This window comes from Phocoena sinus, chromosome 6 (genome assembly GCF_008692025.1).
Source record: "Phocoena sinus isolate mPhoSin1 chromosome 6, mPhoSin1.pri, whole genome shotgun sequence".
Classification (NCBI taxonomy): Eukaryota; Metazoa; Chordata; class Mammalia; order Artiodactyla; family Phocoenidae; genus Phocoena; species Phocoena sinus.
In genome coordinates this window covers 84647322-84665687 of record NC_045768.1, presented here as the reverse complement: position 1 = coordinate 84665687, position 18366 = coordinate 84647322, and the positions used below count along the sequence as shown (strand labels likewise).

Here is an 18366-nt window from a genome sequence, read left to right as displayed (position 1 = left end):
GCTCAGTATTTGTGGTGCGCCTGCTTCAGTAGTTGTGGCACGTGAGGTCTAGAGCACAGGCTCAGTAGTTGTGGCACACGGGCTTAGTTGCTCCGTGGCATGTGGGATCTTCCCGGACCAGGGATCGAACCCATGTCCCCTGCATTGGCAGGTAGACTCTCAACCGCTGCGCCACCAGGGAAGTCCCTGGATATTAAACCCTTATGACATGTCTGATTTGCAAATACGTTCTCCCATTCTGTATGTTGTCTTTTCACCTTCTTGACAATGTCCTTAGATGCACAGAAGTTTTTAATTTTGAAGTTCAATTTATTTATTTATTTTTTGTTCCTAATGCTTTTGTTGCCATAACTTAGAATCCATTGCCAAATTCAAGGTCATACAGATTTACTCCCATGTTTTCTTTTAAGAGTTTTAGTGCTTATATTTAGGTCGTTGATTCATTTTGAGTTAATTTTTAGCTATGGTGTGAGTGGGTGTTCAAATTCATTCTTTTGCATGTGGAAATCCAGTTGTCCCAGCAATGGAAGAGACTGTTCTTTCATTATGGAATGGACTTGACACCCTTGTCAATAATCAATAGGCCATAAATGTATGTGTTTATTTCTAGACTTGCAGTTCTATTCCATTGGTCTCTTTGTCTATCTTCTTGTCAGTACCACTGTAAACTGATTTTAACTAGCATTTACTACAAACATGAAAATTATTGACAGTGCAGATATTTGCTATCTAAAAACTATAAGCCAAAGTAATATTAATAAAAATATAGCCCATTAGAATTTATACCAGAATTCGTAAAAAACAAACTTTTTTTCCTGACTAACATGATGAGGCTCAAATATAGGTCCAGGAATTACAAATGAGTATATATATGTGTGTTGATCACTTGATATTTTATGAAAAGGTTTTATACAATAAACTTATTAGTTTTTAAAGCTAAAAATAAAGAGTAAAGTTTATGTTTTTCATATGAAACTTGTTTTTGTTTTCTTTGGTTGACCATTCACAGATTTCATTTTCAACTGACACAAGATGATTTCCTCCTTGCTCTTGATGCTTGTTAAACAAAAAATTCCATACACATATAATGAAATTGAAAGCTGGCAGCAAAATGTTCATTACCCTCTTATGATTTGCAGGACACTACTCTTTGATAGAAATCCAGCACTTTTTAGGGGCAGATCAGTAAATACCATCTTGATTTCATAGTCAGACCGCAGTGCACAAAATTCTTTCTCCTCAAAGTCAAGTTCTCAGCCTGCACAGATGATTCAGAGAAAGGATCTCTCATTTCAGCGTTACACTTGTTTGAAAACAAAGGGAAAATACTGTTCTATTTTTTTTTGTTCTATTTTATTTTAAAATTTTGTTCCCCTAGGTCAGCAAGACTTGAGATTTGCAGATATATCCTTTTTCACTCTTAAGTCCAAGCAGCAATAAGAGCATCTTTTGATATCCTTTTGTCACTTGATCTTTTCCCCAAGAATCTTGTCACTTGAAGTCAAAATGCTTTCTTTAAGGTCTTGCAGAGAGTGGTTCATTTGTTTCATGTGATAACAAATCTTTGCTAAGTTGGCTAGTTTCAGTAGCCATTCTTCATCCTCTGAGCACTTAGCAGAATCTGGCCTACTGTGTTTGCGAACGTACCCCTGCAGCTCACCATTCGGCTCCGATGTCCTGTTGAGAACTCTTCATCTGCTAAGCCCCTGGACTTCTGCATGGAGCAGGAGATTTATGTGCTCTTTGTCCAGGTTTTCACACAGCTCTTTAAACATTTTTGAGTAAACAGGTTTTTGTTTAATAAAGTCAATCATTTTTTGTAGCTTCAAATAGAACTTTTTCATTTCATCTTCCAGAGCTTTTGACACTAGCAATTCTCTGTGAAGAAAACACTGTGTTGAGAAGTCAGGCTTTTGTTTTTTGGGTTTTTTTTTCGACGTGTGGGGGGAGTTTAAACAATAGTGGCACATCTTCACATGGAGCCAGCTATTGATGGGACATTTTCAGCACAGATGCCAACATAGTTCCTCCAAGATGGACCTTTTGTTTCGAGACAGAGGACAAAACATTAAATATCCTGTCCTTTGCTGGCTTTGGGCAGCACTCTGTAGCAAAAAAAAGTTTTCTTGATTTCACCATTTTCAAATCTTATAAAATCTATAAATATATAATGTAATCTTATAAATATTACAGATGATGAACTCTGTTGGCTCATCAATCTGGTTAGAGAAACTTGTTTTCCTGTTATCACGTAGGCCTTTAACATCACATGACATGTCAATACATTGACTTACCTTACTGTTATTGTACTGTAGAACTTTAAAAATTTCTCTTATTGCATATCATGTAAACATTTCACTCAGCATAATTTTACATTCTGGCTGTATTAGGTTCTCAGCAATTGAGGTGGCTTTCCTTTTTCTGGTCAATAAGATCTGCTACTATATAACTTGCTACCTCAGCCTTTTTATTATATGTTATTTTTTAAAGCAAAAGCTTTATTATGCTTATTTTGAGATCCCATTAATATCTTTAACGTGTCAAATGACTATAATTTGCAGCTATGTCTTTTGAATATTGCTGGAGCCATTGCTGCACTTGAAACGCTTTTTCCACAGACAACACAAAATGGAACAGGATATTTCATTGTATAAATCCATTGATAAGTAGTTTTCATTAGAAGGATATGTTTTTTGTGTGTGTCTCTTGTTGCATTAACTTAGTGAAATGACTTGCAAGATACAACTCTTCATTACTAATCTTACCAGAATTGTCCACTGACCTTCCTTTCACACCTCAGCCTCAAAAATTGCCACATTGGATTATCAGGCATATTTGTAAATTACAAATGGTAATGTGTGAGATATAAGGGCATACCAAACAATTAACTGAGAAAATCACAAAAAGTCCAAACATTTCACAGTAGAAGTCCCTGGTAATTTATTTAGTCCACATTTTGGAATGTTCAGACCAATAGCAAAGCGTTAGGAATGGGGGCAACTGGGTATAAAGTTTTTTTCATTAAAAGTAAAATTTCCCTCCAGTTTTTCATTACACTTGCAGAGTTTGTTTGCTCCTATAAGGCAGTTAGCAGTGCACAAGGGGAGATTAGGGGACACAATTTGAGAGGGAGAGGCTGATAGTCATTAGCCTATTACCTTCTCCCTGTGTCCTGCAGTCTTCAATTATCAAGGCCAACTCTAACCAAATGAACATGGCCCTACTGTGTACTATCACACACAGCTGATTTGTAACAAAATCATTAATGATGCTGCCACTGCTTGGTGCACAAAAGTAAAAGAGAAGGAAAAAAGAACCCCCTCCCATCATGAGCTCTCAAAGAATTCAGTTTGGACCCCACTTTGAGAAACCCTGGACTAGACTTTGGGACCTCTCCATACACTGCTGTAGAAGAACTAAGCACGTTTAAGTTGGTACTTACCTGTGGGATCAAGTGGCCTTTTTCTGACTTTCAGTCTAATAAATTTCATAAATGATGAAATTGAGGAAAACATCTGGAACCCTAGCTGCAGGAGAGTTTGGGAAATACTTTTTTTTTTTTTGGAAAGCTTTCACGTTCCTGTAGTACAGGAAGGCACACTGGAGAGAAATTGAGCTAGATATTGCATGCCAATATAGCTACCATATTGTTGGATTTTAAAAAATGAAGATTTCTTATTTGTGTAGTAAAATTTTCTCAAAATTTTGTTCATTCAGAAATTTATTTACCACCTGCAATGTGCTGGCACTGTTCTAGGTACTTGGGAGACAGTGAGCAAAACAAAGATTTCTGCCCTCAGGGAACTTTAATTCCAGTGGAGAGAAATAGATAATAAATAGTACACAGAGTTAAATTGTCTAGTTTACAAGGTGATTAAAAAGAGTCAAGTAAGTGACCACCAAGGTATTAGATATTAAACTATGTGACTTATGTGATTATATCAAGAACCTTGGGTTGTTGCTGCTTTCCTCAAAACCTTCAGGAAATGAAGGAACCCATTGTGGTTCTTTTGTAGTCACCAGTGGTGATAAGCTGCTAAGAGTCTGGGATAAATTAGAGTACAGGATTGATGTATGTGGTGTGATAGGGCCATATATTGAGCATTTATAAGTACATGGAAATAAACTGTTCCCTTAAAAATTTGTTTTGACACCTGTTCAATTATAATCAGTTATTATTGAGTAGTACAGTTTTCAGTGTGTTCTGATAATTTTGAACCATCCTGTCATAGAAGGTGGTAAGTGCTCTGGGAAAAGATAAAGTAAACTGAGGCAAGGGGCAGTGGGTATGCCAGGGTCTGGAAGTGATTTAAAGTATTAAATAGGATGGTTGGGATAGGCTTTATTGAAAAGGTGATCCTTGGGCAAGGGAAGTTTGGGAGTTTGTTGGTCATTGGGATATCTGGTAGAACATTCTGGGCAAAGGAAACAGGTTGGGCAAAGGCGAGAGTGAGCCTGGCATGTTGGTGGAAAGCAAGGAAGCCCAGCCAGTGTGTCTAGAGCAGTGTAAAGGAGAAGAGTTGTAGGTAGGAGATGAGGTTAGTGAGGGAAGGGCTGGGGTATTCCCTTAGGGTCCCTAATGTCATTGAAATGGGTAGCATTGCTGGGCTTTGAGCAGAGTGCTGGTAAGATTTATCTGCGGCTTTTTTTTTTTTTTTTTCTCTTCAAGTTTTTAAAAGGATCAGTCAGGTTGTTGTGTTGAGAATAGAGTGAAAGGAGACTGATAAGGGCAGTGGCCCAACCATGGTAGTAGATGTGGAGAAGTGATCGGAGTCTGGATATATTTTGAAAGCAGAATTATCAGGACTTCCTCATGGGTTGGATGTGGGATGTAAAATAAACAGGAGTCAAGAAGGACGCTAAGGTTGTAGACTGAGCAACTGGAGAGAGAGAATTGTCTCTAACTACAGTTGGGGAAAGCTGAGGTTAGAGCACATTGGGAAGGGAAGGGAAAGTCAGATTAGTTTTATATATGTTGAGTTTGTGATATTATTAGAGAGCCAAGTGGAGATGTGGAGTAGTCATGAGACTGGATGAGATCACCAAGGAAGAGACTGGAGTTGAAAAGGACAAGAACTGAGCACTGGGGCATTCTAGTAAAGGAAACTTAAGAAGGGGTGGCAGTGAGGTAGGCAGAAAACAAAATATGGTCATATAAATAAAGTATTTGCAAGAAGAGAGAGTGATCTGCTATATCAAATGCTCCTTCTTGGAAGTACTTTCTTTGGCCATACACAGTGGAAACTATGTAGCCATTAATGTTTGTTAAATGAATGAATTTTGAGATTACAGTGATTTTCATCATCTTTTTAAAGTTAATTATTCAAGTAAATACATGCTTTCTAATATTTTAAAAATATAGCAAAACATGGTAGTTACATAAATTACACATGCAATAAAATGACATAGAACTAGAGAAACATGTTGTATGAATATCAAATTCCTGGCTTTGATACCGTGCTAGAGTTAGCATAAAATGTCATATAACTGTTGGGTGAAACAGAGAGGGAACACGGGACCTCTCTCTACTATCTTTGCAATTTCCTGTGAATTTATAATAATTTCAAAATAAGAAGGTAAAACAGTATGGCGAAACATAAGAAATCAAAGATCTTTTTTCCACTATCACCTTGCTTTCCAGCCCCCTATTCCACTCACCCCCATGCCCAGAGGTAACCACTGTTAAGCTCTGTTAAAGTGTCCATTTTTCCTAACCTCCTGAAATATTTTAAAGTAAATATGAGGTAGGTCAGATCATAAAACTGATTCAGATAGTGCCACAGACTGAATGTTGTGTCCCTAAAAATTTGTTTTTTGAAAACTAATGCCCAGTGCAGCAGTAGTGTTTGGAGGCGGGCCTTGGTAGGTGATTAGGTCATGTGGGTGGAGCTCTCATGAATGGAATTAGTGTTCCTATAAGACACCTAAGAGAACCCCCGGCCCCTTCCCCCATGCCGCAACACAGTGAGAAGATGGGGGTCTATGAACCACGTAGCCAGTTCTCACCAGTCACTATAACTGCCAGCACCTTGATCTTGGACTTTCCAGCCTCCCTCGCATACGGTCTCAGCTTCTTTGTCCCTTTCTTGCTTTGTCACACTTGGTTGGCAAAGCCACAAAACTTTGTGGGATGCAACACTTCTGCTTCTAGGTTCCTGCTCTTTCTGTTACACCATACTGTAATGAACACAAACTGTCAAAGCAAAAAGAAGGCTTTTCTTTTTCTCTGAAGTACTGTGGCATCAGACTTCAGCAAGAAAAACTGACTGTAAGGGACATATTGGCTTAGTGAAATGCACTTTTTTTCCTTCTTTTGTATTTTCTTTGTATTTGTCTTCAGTAGTTGCTTGACCTAACATCCTTCTGTTGGCTCTATACAATGAAAATACAAACTAAATGACAATAGAAAAAAATAATTAAAGCATTAAATTGTACAAATTACGAATCTGTTCCAAATATACTCACATTACATACAATGCACATTTCAGTAGAGATCTACAGTGAACGACTCTATACATTCCGGGAAGCTTCATGACATCTAGGAAAGGGCTAAGAATTTACATCCAATCACAGTTTGTAACGGATTTCTTATCACCAGTCTGCAAGCTATGCTGAGCACATCGTTAGCATCACTTGTACAGGGAACCGATTTTGTCTGGGAAAAAGGGAAGAAGCAAGCTCTAGGCTCAATTCTGAGTTCATTACAACTTCTCAGGAATCTCAGCAGAGGCCTATTTAGTACAGTTTCAAAAAAGTAAATATGTTAAGGTAAGGAGGCAACCCTTTAGAACTTCAAACACATTTTCTTGCTGTATTTATGTAGAACTCTCCAACTACAATGGGCAGTTGTGAAGAGGTTCTTCCTCAGGACAACATGGTCACAGGACTTGGACAACCAGTGGGACTGAGAGGCAGCTTCATGACTGGGGAGGAGGGCTTCCTTTTAAGTTGGAGACAGATGTGTAACACACAGCCTATGAGCCCTGCAGCCTTCTGCTCCTATCATCTGGCGTAACGCTTCGTGTAGTCTTCAACTTTATTCCCCAAGTCCTCCTTGTCCCACAGACGATGTTCTGCAGCTTCATGATTCAGTGGAACATCAGAATTGAGAGGATCAGTAAACAGAGTTTAATCCCGAAACAACATCGTTCCGTGTCCTCATGGGAGCCCAGCCGGTGCCATCAACTGAATGTTCTCTTAGTAAACTTCGACATATTTTACCAGTGATCCTGGTCAAGCATTTCACGTTGGGAGGTTGGAGTTACAGTTTGCTGAAAGCAGTGAAGCTTGTTTGGATCAGAAAAATGCACTTTACATGTGCAACGTATTATAAATTAGCTTCATTTCAAGCAACCTCTTTAATAAGCAGCATGTCTCTCATAGAAGCCCTCCGAGCAGAGTTGGAGGCTATGGCTGATGTCCGGGACCCTTTGAGACCCATCATCTCGCTTCTGTATGCTTGCCAACGTCAGTATTACTGCTCTCTTTACCCTGGGCACCCGAGACAGGCGAGATGTGGCCCCTCACCTCCTGAGGTGGGCTTGCTGTTAACTTAGTTTTAGAGAAAGTCATACTGTTCAACAAGTAGAAGTAGCTTAATTAACTTCTGTTTATGGCAGCAGCAGCACTTTTGAAGACACGCAAGATGCCCCCCCCTTAATTAATTTGGAAATTGGGAAAAGTTACTTTGACTTGGTAGTCATTAAAAAAGTCAATTAAAAGAAAAAACAGCATTTAAAAATTTCTTATCTACCTTAAAAACAGCCTATGTAATTTTTGTACATAACCCTAAATACATGTTTCCTCTTTCATAATTGAGGTAATTAGAAAAATGAAAAAAAGTCATGTTTATTTTGTTAATGTAAAAGTTCTTTGTTGTTGAAGAACTACATCCAGAATATCTATATCTTCTTTTTTTTTTGCGGTACGTGGGCCTCTCACTGCTGTGGCCCCTCCCGCTGTGGAGCACAGGCTCCAGACGCGCAGGCTCAGCGGCCATGGCTCACGGGCCCAGCCGCGCCGCGGCATGTGGGATCTTCCCGGACCGGGGCACGAACCCGTGTCCCCTGCATCGGCAGGCGGACTCTCAACCACTGCGCCACCAGGGAAGCCCTATATCTTCTAAATCTATTATATTAAACAATTTGAAGTCTCTTTTTTTGCATGTTTGTTTTCTTTTAAATGTAGCATTACTAAATATTGCATAAGAATGTAACTTGTTGAATTGGCAGTAATTTTTAAACTTCTTGTGATGCCACAAAATTCTGCTTCATTAATAAGCACTGCTATGTAAAATTAAAAGATATCTAGGGTTTTTTTTTGGGGGGGGTGAATAGTTGTAAAATAAACCTGAAAAATTATAAAAATTGTGTGAATTGAGATTTAGGGTTTTAAACCCCTTCTCCCTCTTGTCCTTGCAGCCCAGGGTGGTAACTGCTTCCTGCAACTCTTTATCTTGAGCCTCCCTAGGTTTCCTCTTTTGCTTGCTAGCCTTTCAACACCCATGTGACCAATTCCTATATTAGGTTCCTTCTATTAAAAAAAAAAAGATTTAAGGTTTAAAAGTGTAATATGCACTTTCTAAAGATGAAACCTGTATTGATTGAGGGAAAATATGCGTAAGTATATTAAATGAGATGATGTTTTAGAAGGTTTTTGCTCTGTTGTCTAAACAATTTGTTTTTGATTAAGGTGTTTTCATATAGAAATAATCATACATATTTACCAGTATTGCACTGCTGTATGAATGGTGGACAATACACTAATCCCATGATGCTGTGATTGGTTTGAGTATTTTAAGGTGGAGTATTAGAACAGGAAGGATAATTTGAATTATCTAAAAAGAAATCTTGGTACTATATCATAAATTGTGTTATGTTAAATTTTTGCATTTTTGTAGCACTAGGATTTTTGATAACATTTTACTGGCTGATTTTAGGTAATTTAATAGTCACACATTGCACACTGAAGTGACCTGCCAGAAGCACATAAAACTCAAACATTTTCCTGTGGTTTCCAGTATTATGTTGCCCATGATAAAAACTTTCAATTGTATGGCTTTTATGACATCTAATATATAGAAAACAGAATTGTGTGTTTAATATCATTAACTTTTTTTTTCTTTTCAGATTATCTGCAATGGTGAAATGAAGTAATTCAAGATGAGCAAGTTAAAAGTGATACCAGAGAAAAGGTACTGCAATTTTATTTTTATTTATTTATTTATGGCTGAGTTGGGTCTTTGTTGCTGCTTGTGGTCTTTCTCTGGTTGCAGCGAGTGGGGGGTACTCTTCATTGCTGTGCGCGGGCCTCTCATTGTGGTGGCTTCTCTTGTTGCAGAGCATGGGCTCTAGGTGTGTGGGCTTCAGTATTTGTGGCGCACGGGCTTAGTTGTTTCACAGCATGTGGGATATTCCGGACCAGGGCTCAAACCCGTGTCCCCTGCATTGGCAGGTGGATTCTTAACCACTATGCCACCAGGGAAGCCCTGGTTCTGCAATTTTAAATACCAGTATGTATAAATTACAGAAATAATGCATGAAGTGATCATTTGAAACTTTTTACTTTAAGAAATATTTGTTTAAATATAGTGTGTTATATTTATGTTATTTTATTAATATTTATTAATGTTTAACTTTTCAGTTAAAGCAGGAGTCAGCAAACTAGGACACATGGGTCAAATCTGGCCTACTTCTTATTTTTGTGTGGCCTATGAGCTAAGAGTGGTTTTTACGTTTCTAAATGGTTGGGAATAAAAATAAAAAGAAGAATAATATTTTCTGACATATGAAGATTATATGAAATTCAAATTTCAGTGTACGTAAATAAGGTTTTACTGGAATACAGCTGTGCTCACTTATTTACATATTGTCTGGCCACTGAATTTTTTTCCTTACATAAGACTTGATCAAAGCACATCCATTTCCACAGAAAACTTATGATATTCTTTCTGTCTTTAAAGGCTTCTATAGATGCTCTTTTTAGTTTATTTTTTTGCCCCTTTTAGATTTATTTCTCAACTGTGAGATATCTATTAGACACTTTCATGTACCTAACCCAGCACTGAATCTTTGAGAATAGAAAAGAAACATAAATATAACACTTAAACACAGTGCTTTGCAGAAAATGGGTGTTGAGTATGTTCTGAAGAATTGAGCCCTATTCTCTTTTTACATGAAGCTTATAACCTCATGAAAGCACCTGAACAAATGCAGTATAGTGGTTTAACCAGTATACAGTGAAGTGTTAAATTGTGAGGTCCATAGAGTTAGAAAACAGGATCCTCATAAATAGGTGTTTATTGTGTGATATGGACTTGAAGAGGCAAGGCTGGCTTGAGACTTTCTGACTTTTTAGCAAATCTGGAGGATTGGGTAGAATATTGATACTTGCTGAGTTTACGCAAGGACTGTAATTGGATGGATTAGATTGGCAGATTTAAAGACCATGTGAGTGGGTGGTGAGAAATCAAGTAATGAAAATTTTATAAGATACAAGAAGCAGAATTTTTCTCTACTCCCTACTCTACATCATCATGTTCATGCCCTAAATGTTATCACCAGCAAAACTCTCCTTTCAAAGTACTAATTCAGACTTTTCATTTTCCAACAAAAATCTTTTACCTTTCTAGCTCACTTGTTCAAGTGGCTGTACTGCAAAGAGTTCTGCCTTATCCAGAGCTCTGAGCTATTGACTTTTGTCATCTCTTCCTCTCTTACCTAGTGTAGAATCCATTGTTCATCATTACACTCTTGGAATACCTGAAATGTTTTTACCTCACTTTGTATTATTTCATCACACATACCAGACGAAGTCCTTTCCCTGGGTAGACCTTTACTGAGCAGCTGAATGATGTTGGAGGATGAACTAACTTGGAAGATATTGCTAAAAATTATGGATCATTATTGATCAGTAATCTTACTATCGTGGTTCTCTATAAAGCTCATTTTCTCAATTTTTTTAATGACTGTTTTACACTTTCTTCATACCTTTCAAATCTTTGAAATCCTCAGATGTATCATATACATACCCTCAGCAGTTGACCTCCTCTGTGATATCATAGAGATAAAACAGTTTATTATCCTTATATTTCTTACACAAAATTTGCATACTCCCCTTTACTTGATTCTATCCTCTGTTTACCCTCCTGTTATTTACTGCAACAGAGGATGTGTCTGTTTTTTGTTAAAGACTAATACTGTCACCTGTGTTCTAGATTTCACCTCTCTCTTTCCTTCTCAGGGTCTTTTAATCATTAGTATTGTTCTGTATTGAATCTTTAACTCCTCCATTCCGTATCATTTAAACATGATCTAGGCTTTCCAATATTTAGACTCTGCTCTTCTGTTACTACTCAATTTATCTGATTTCCTCAAAAGACAAAAATTTTGAAATAGCCTATAAATGAAATCTACATCTCATTTCACACTCTCTAACCACTCTTCTTTAGTTTCTGCCTTATCCACTACACCAACAGTACCTATGAATTTTTAAACAGCTTTATTGAGATATAATCATCTTCCAACAAGCTGTATATAGAGAGTGCAGTTTGGTAAGTGTGGCCTATGTATAACTGGAATTATCCTCTCAATCAAAATACTGAAAATATTTATCATGCTCAAATGTCTCCTGGTGCCCTTTTGTAATCTTTCTCTCCCACCCCATCCCTCACTCCAGACAACCATTGATCTGCTTTCTGTCACTACAGATGTGTTGGCTTTTTTAGAACTTAATATAAATGGGACCATACAGTATGTCATTTTTGGGGGTGGGGGTGGAGGTAGAAGGTAGGGGTGTGGGTATGCCTTCTTTGATTCGCGCAATTATTTTTGAGAATCATCTCTTGCAATCATACCTTTTTTGATTAGTAAGTAGTATTCCATTGTGTTGATATACCACAATTTGTTTATCCATTCAACTTTTGGACATTTGGGTTGTTTCCAGTTTTTGGTTGTTGCATGAGCATTTTTGGACTTACACTTTATTTTGAGCATTTTTGGACTTATACTTTATTTTCTATTAGCTAAATACCTAGGACTGGAATGGCTGAAGCATATGGTAGGTCTGTGTTTCTTTTTATGAAACTGCCAACAATCTGTTTTACAAAGACATTAATACCATCTTCTATTCCCTGCAGCAGTGTATGAAAGTTCTAGTTCTACATTCTCACCAGCACTTGGTATGGTCATTCTTTTTAAATTCTTAAGTTCTTATGATCATTGTTTTAAAATTGTAGCCATTGTAATAGGGGTGTATTGGTATCTCATTGTGATTTTAATTTGCGTTTCTCTAATGACATGTTGTTGAGCATCTTTTCATGCACTTATTCGGTGAAATATCTTTCCAAATCTTCCAATTTTTGGAATTGCAGTGTTTCTTAATAGTTGAGTTTTAGAATTTTTTTATATATTATGGGTACAAGTCCTTTATCAGATATTTGAATTGCAAACATTTTCTTCCAGTCTTGTCTTTTCATATTCTGTGCAGTATCTTTTAAGATCAGAAGTTTCAAATTTAGATGATTTCCATTTGCTTATTTGTTCTTTTATGGATTATGCTTTTAGAGTTGCATCTAAGAAATATTTGCATAACCCATATTACCAATGTTTTCTCTTATGTTTCTTCTAGAAGTTTTTATAGTTTTAGATTTTACATTTAGGACTATGCTCCTTTCTGAGTTAATTTTTATATATGGTGCGAGGTATGGATAGAAGTTCTTTTTTTTGTGCATATGGATATCTGGTTGTTCAGCACCATTTTTAGAAAGACTATCCTTTCTTCACTGAGTTTCCTTTGTACCTTTATCAAAAATCCGTTATTTGTGGATGTGTAGGTCTATTCTCATACTCTGTTTTGTTCCGTTGATCAACATGTCTATCTTAGTGCCTATACCTCACTGCTTGGATAATTGTTGCTTTATAACGAGTCTCAAGATTTAGATAGTGTTGGTCTGCCAACCTTTTCTGTTTTCTAAAGTTTGGCCTATTTTAGGTTCTTTGCATTTCCATATGAATTTAGCATCAGTCTGACAATTTCTACATGACAGCCTGTTGGTATTTTGATTGGGATTGCCTTGATTCTGTAGATCACTTTGGGGAGAATTGATATCTTAATACTATTGTCTTCTTACTCTTGAACATGATATATCTCTCTTTTATTTATGATCTTCTTTAACTTCTCTCACTAGTATTTTGTAGTTTTCAGTGCACTGGTTTTTCAGGTTTATCCCTATTTCCCATAAAAATAACAACTCTTTGAGGGGTGTCCCTAATAATTTTTAAGAGTATAAAGTGAGGCTGAGAAATGTGGTTTTAACAGAGTTGGAACAGGCCTGACTAAAACTCTTGTTATTATAAAAGAGAGAACAAATATTGGGGGAAAGTTAAAGTTAGAAGTTAGCCATAAGCACTTACCTAAAATCCCACTAGAACATGACCGGAGAAATTTTTAAAAATAATGAATATAAAATAATTAGCATTTAGTTAACTTTGGTGAAGAAATTTAAAGGATAACTTTAATTATTGTTGACACTGGTATAAATTCAGGTTATTTAAAATTTTAACAGGGCTTCCCTGGTGGCGCAGTGGTTGAGAGTCCGCCTGCTAATGCAGGGGCCATGGGTTCGTGCCCCGGTCTGGGAAGATCCCACATGCCGCGGAGCGGCTGGGCCCGTAAGCCATGGCCACTGACTGTGCGTCCGGAGCCTGTGCTCCGCAACGGGAGAGGCCACAACAGTGAGAGGCCCGTGTACTGCAAAAAAAAAAAAAAAAAAATTTTAACAAACTTTTATTGGTTTTCTTTAACAAATCCCTTGATACTATTGAGCTACATTTATTGTTAAAGAAGCCTTTATTGTGTTTAATTATTATCTTAGAAGTAGTTAGAGAAGTATTGTTCTCTTCCATTTAGAATATTATTTTCCAAACTTACATATTTAAATATTTAACTATTTCTATAAAGGAATGGTAGTGAAATTTCTATTTTTCATTGTCCTTTGCTGTACGATAAAGAAAAATAAAGATTTGTGATCAGTATTTGGAGAGAAACAATAAAAATATGATTAAAGCAAAAGTAATAAAAATAAAGAGTTATAAATGAGGAACAACCATTTCTGAAAGATAATGTGTATATTTTGGACATAAAACTATATGGTTTGAAATTAAATCTTAATTACTGAGTCTTGGTTAAGTCTAAAACTTTGATATATTTTAATGAATTTTTTGCTGTCAGATGTTTATATCTTATTTATGAAGACGTTTACTATCTGTATTCAATTTACATTTTAAGATGAAAAGGTAATAAAATTTATTTATAATGTGAAGATAGGTTCTTTAGCCCTTGCACTTGCTTGGGAAATTATCTGTTGCAAGGTAATATCTATACACCATTGAGACTTTTGTAACTTACAAAAAAATTATGTTTTTAGGGAAATAGCTGTAAGGCTGGATGTAAACTCGAAGAATCAAAAGCAGTAGGAGACCACTACAGTGAAACAAATATTTGAGTGATAGTTTAAAATATACATTGGAAAGTTAACTCGATTTGATGTATTTCACATTGATCATATTTTCAATTCCATGATTTTTTTACTATAAAGTAATTAACATTAGCAGTTATAAATGGAACCTCCCGGGGTTGGTCTTGGTCTCATTTTGATTCATCTAAAAATAGGGCAAGGCAGGGAAGATAAATCCTTGTCTGAGCCTCTTTATTTAACAATTTTCTGCTCTGCTGTGTAGCTCAGATCACTCATTGAATAGCTGTATAGCTTTTGTTTTTACCTTTATCCTTGGATTTTCCAAAGTCTAAAAATCATTCAGTAGGTAGAGGTGCCCTCTGGTGTTCACCCTGCAGTTCTCTCAACATTAGTGTCAGCAGCCTTAAATTTTTAGGGCTGAGTTGGGGGTGGCTTGGAATATTTCGTCCAGTTTTTATTCTGTCAATGAGAAAAGTAAAAATAGGGAAATCAACTTGCCTACGTTCTTAATTTCCATTTGTTTGCCGTCCTTCAAAAAATTCATGCATCTATCCATCTATAATTTGTAAGAGCATGATTCTTAGAAAGGAATCACTTAGTTGCAAGTTGTTTTACTTTGATAGTGGTGTGATTTAATTTAAAATTCAAACTCTTACTTTGGAATGGAACAGAGCATGTGTTATGATCAGTGTGTTTTGTATGTTTTTGAATATTTTTAATAGTAAATGTTTTATTAGCTACTGAAAAATGCTAACAGATGACCTTTAAGAGAAAAATAACTGGAGAAAACTAAACAAAAAAACCCACTCAATTATTAAATTTCAGAATCCTGGTTTCCATAATGCAAATTTTTCTTAAATCTAGGTTACAGAATTGTTTTTAAAGATGTATTTGCTCTCTAGTATGCAAACTGTGGTGTCTTAATACCATTTCTTACCAAAAAGAACCAGGGCTTTTTGGAGAAAGGGTCGATTCCAGATCAGAGAACAAAATGTGCAAGATAAGTTGAGAACAACAGTTCTCAAACTTTTTGTCTAAGAACCCCCTTGTGCTCTTAAATTAATGACTCGTAAAAGCTTTTGTTGAATGTGCGTTATTTTTAATCTATTGATATTTACCATATTATAAATTAAAACTGAGAAATTAAAAAAATTTTATTACTTCATTTAAAAATAACAGTAATAAACCCATTGCATAATAACATAGTAATATTTTATGTTAAAATAACTAAATTATCAAAAATATTTAGAAGGTGGCATGATTTATTAAATTTTTGCAAATCTCTTTAATGTCTGGTTTAATGGAAGACAGCTAGATTCTCTTATCTGCTTCTGAGTTCAAACTGTCATACATACATCAGTATACATATTGTTTATAGTACACACATATGTTATACGTATGTACATATATGTTTTAATGAGTATTCATGTTGTTAATGTATATGGCTACAATATGGGCTCACATAGGTATATATTTAGAAAAGGAAGGAATAGTTGAATAAAAGGCCTTTTCAGATAATTGTGGCTAATTGTCCTTTGATTTATGATGGAGGAAAATAAAGTTGTGTGTTCAGTATTTTCAGAGAAACAGTAAAAATGTGATTAAAGCAAGAGTAATAATTATAGGTGAGGAATAAACATTTCTGAATGATAACAATGTACTTTAGAAATAAAGCCATATTGTTTGAAATTCAAATTGAAGTGGATGTTCTTTGATATTATACTAAAACTTGATAAGTGGTAGTTCCTTAAAGGTTAGTTGCACTGTGGAGTCAGAAACCACATATGTGAACTTTTAATTTTCTTTTACATTAAAATCCATTGGTCTCTTTTGCATATTGACTGGTTCTTTTTCCCATGTCTGAATTTGTAACATCACACATTGGTCAGTATTTGGAACATATTGATTCAGTGAGTTATGCAGACCTTCTAAATATTGACAATATTTATTACACAGTTTGAAAAAATTACATTTACTAATATCACCAGTGATTTTATCAGAAAATTCTTTAAGAAGGGGGAAGCTGTCAAGGTCATGATGGTAGATCTTTGTTTTCCAAGATTCTAATTTTTGCTTGAAAGTTCACATTTAATCATTGGTAACAAATCTATCAGTTGTTTCCTTGAAATGATAGACTCATTTTGTTTATTGCCAAGAAAATGTACTCCAGAATACCCCAGTGCAACTAATCATTGTCAGTTGTTTTTTTAAAGTAAAAATGATGTTCTATGGAAAAAGTAACTAGTTCAGCTTGCAGTTTAAACTACCACACAAGTGTTTTCCCTCAACCATCCTATTTCATTGTGCAGCTGAAATGTCTTATGTGCACACAGAATATTAAAAAATGTATACTCATAGGTGAAACTGGCATTTTTGTTTTTAACTGTGAGTGCATGTTGGTGAAGAACATGGTGACTGCTAGTTATCACACAGTGACTACAGTTTGGTGTCACTGTTTTGATTGTATCATGTGCCAGCACTTTATCCACCATTGCCTTCAGATCAACAATGTAAATGTCAACACTGTGTCAAAGGTAAATAGTGTCTTAGTATTTTTATGAAAATAGTTTTTGACCTCACAGATTTTCTGAAAGAGCCTCAAGTACTCAGTTTTGTAGAGCATATACTGAGAACTGCTGGCCTAATAACAGTCTTGTTATATCAAAATCCAGGAACCTATCAAAGACTAGGATCATAACAAAAGGACTTGGGAGCCCACACGAAGAGGCTCCCATTGATCAAAGGTGGGGCAATTTGAGCATTAATAACTACAGTGGATAAAATGTATCATATGCGTTTAAATCTGAGTACATATTGATACATGAAATCAAAATACTTCATTGATTACTTGGGGAGGACTTTTGGAAATGAATTCATTCTTCTGAAAACTGGTAAATAAAGATAAATTAAAAATCCAGCATTTATTTTGCTTTTATTTGATGAATTATACCTCTGGATAATTAAATAAGGGATTTTTCTTTTTATGGAATTGTCCTAGGTAAGAAGTAGAAGGAATGGAAATGGTAGAGTATCAGTGCTTTTCAACCCCTACTAAAGTAATGGATCTAGGCAGTGGTAACCAGTGACTGCTTATATTACAAAAGTAAGATAACCAGATCCTGTTTGCTTCCTTATGGAAGATTACAGTACCACTTACAAAGAATTCATGTCACCAAATCAGGCCTTGATCAGATTAGGCCTTTAAATTCGACTACCAGTTTACAGAAAATAAAGATAGACAAACATATTAATGATACCATTGTTGGGGAGGGGAAAATATATGTACACACACACACACACACACATACAAGAATATATTGTATTGAATTTGTATATTTTAAAACTTTATGTTAATATCATACTGTATATATTTTGTTTTTTCATTTAGAGATTTATACATACTGATATATATTTTCATTTCCATATAATGCTGGCTATTTGCAAAATTGGGAAATATTGTATTATTTTATTTTAGTTACATTCTTAAATAGTATGCTCAATATGTTTTTTTCATCCTCCAGATACCTTTTCAGATGAAGTACCTCCAAATTTAAAGCATTGAGTCTAGTTGTTAATCTAAAAAAAGTATAAATATACTGTTTTCCATATGCTTCTTCATTTTTTTGTTCATTCTGAATATAGCTGGGTATTGCCTATTCTGTGCTAGCCACTGTTCGAAATACTACGTATATAGAATAAGACACGCAAGGTCTTTACCTTTGTGAAGCTTACATCATTGGACACATTTTAATATTGGAAGCTGAGGGGCTGGTGGAGAAGTGGGGACATCTTCAGGTTGTAACCTGAAATGAGAAGGAGCCAGCCATATGAAGAACTGGCAGAAATTATCCTCTAGGTTGAGAGGACAGCAAATATAAAGATCTTGAGAT

General features: G+C 35.7%; 1 protein-coding gene and 1 pseudogene across 4 annotated transcripts in view; one reads left to right on the top strand and one right to left on the bottom strand.

Annotated features, from left to right (window-relative positions):
* AGTPBP1 (ATP/GTP binding protein 1) overlaps positions 1-18366 on the top strand; it is a 176594-nt gene that overhangs the window by 23673 nt on the left and 134555 nt on the right. For all 4 annotated transcript variants that reach the window (XM_032634995.1, XM_032634993.1, XM_032634994.1 and 1 more), the window contains one exon: positions 9129-9193. In XM_032634995.1, the coding sequence (XP_032490886.1) occupies positions 9162-9193 (32 nt within the window). In that variant the 5' untranslated portion in view covers positions 9129-9161. The remainder of the gene's footprint in view (positions 1-9128; positions 9194-18366) is intronic.
* On the bottom strand, positions 6820-8505 carry LOC116755031 (annotated as a pseudogene).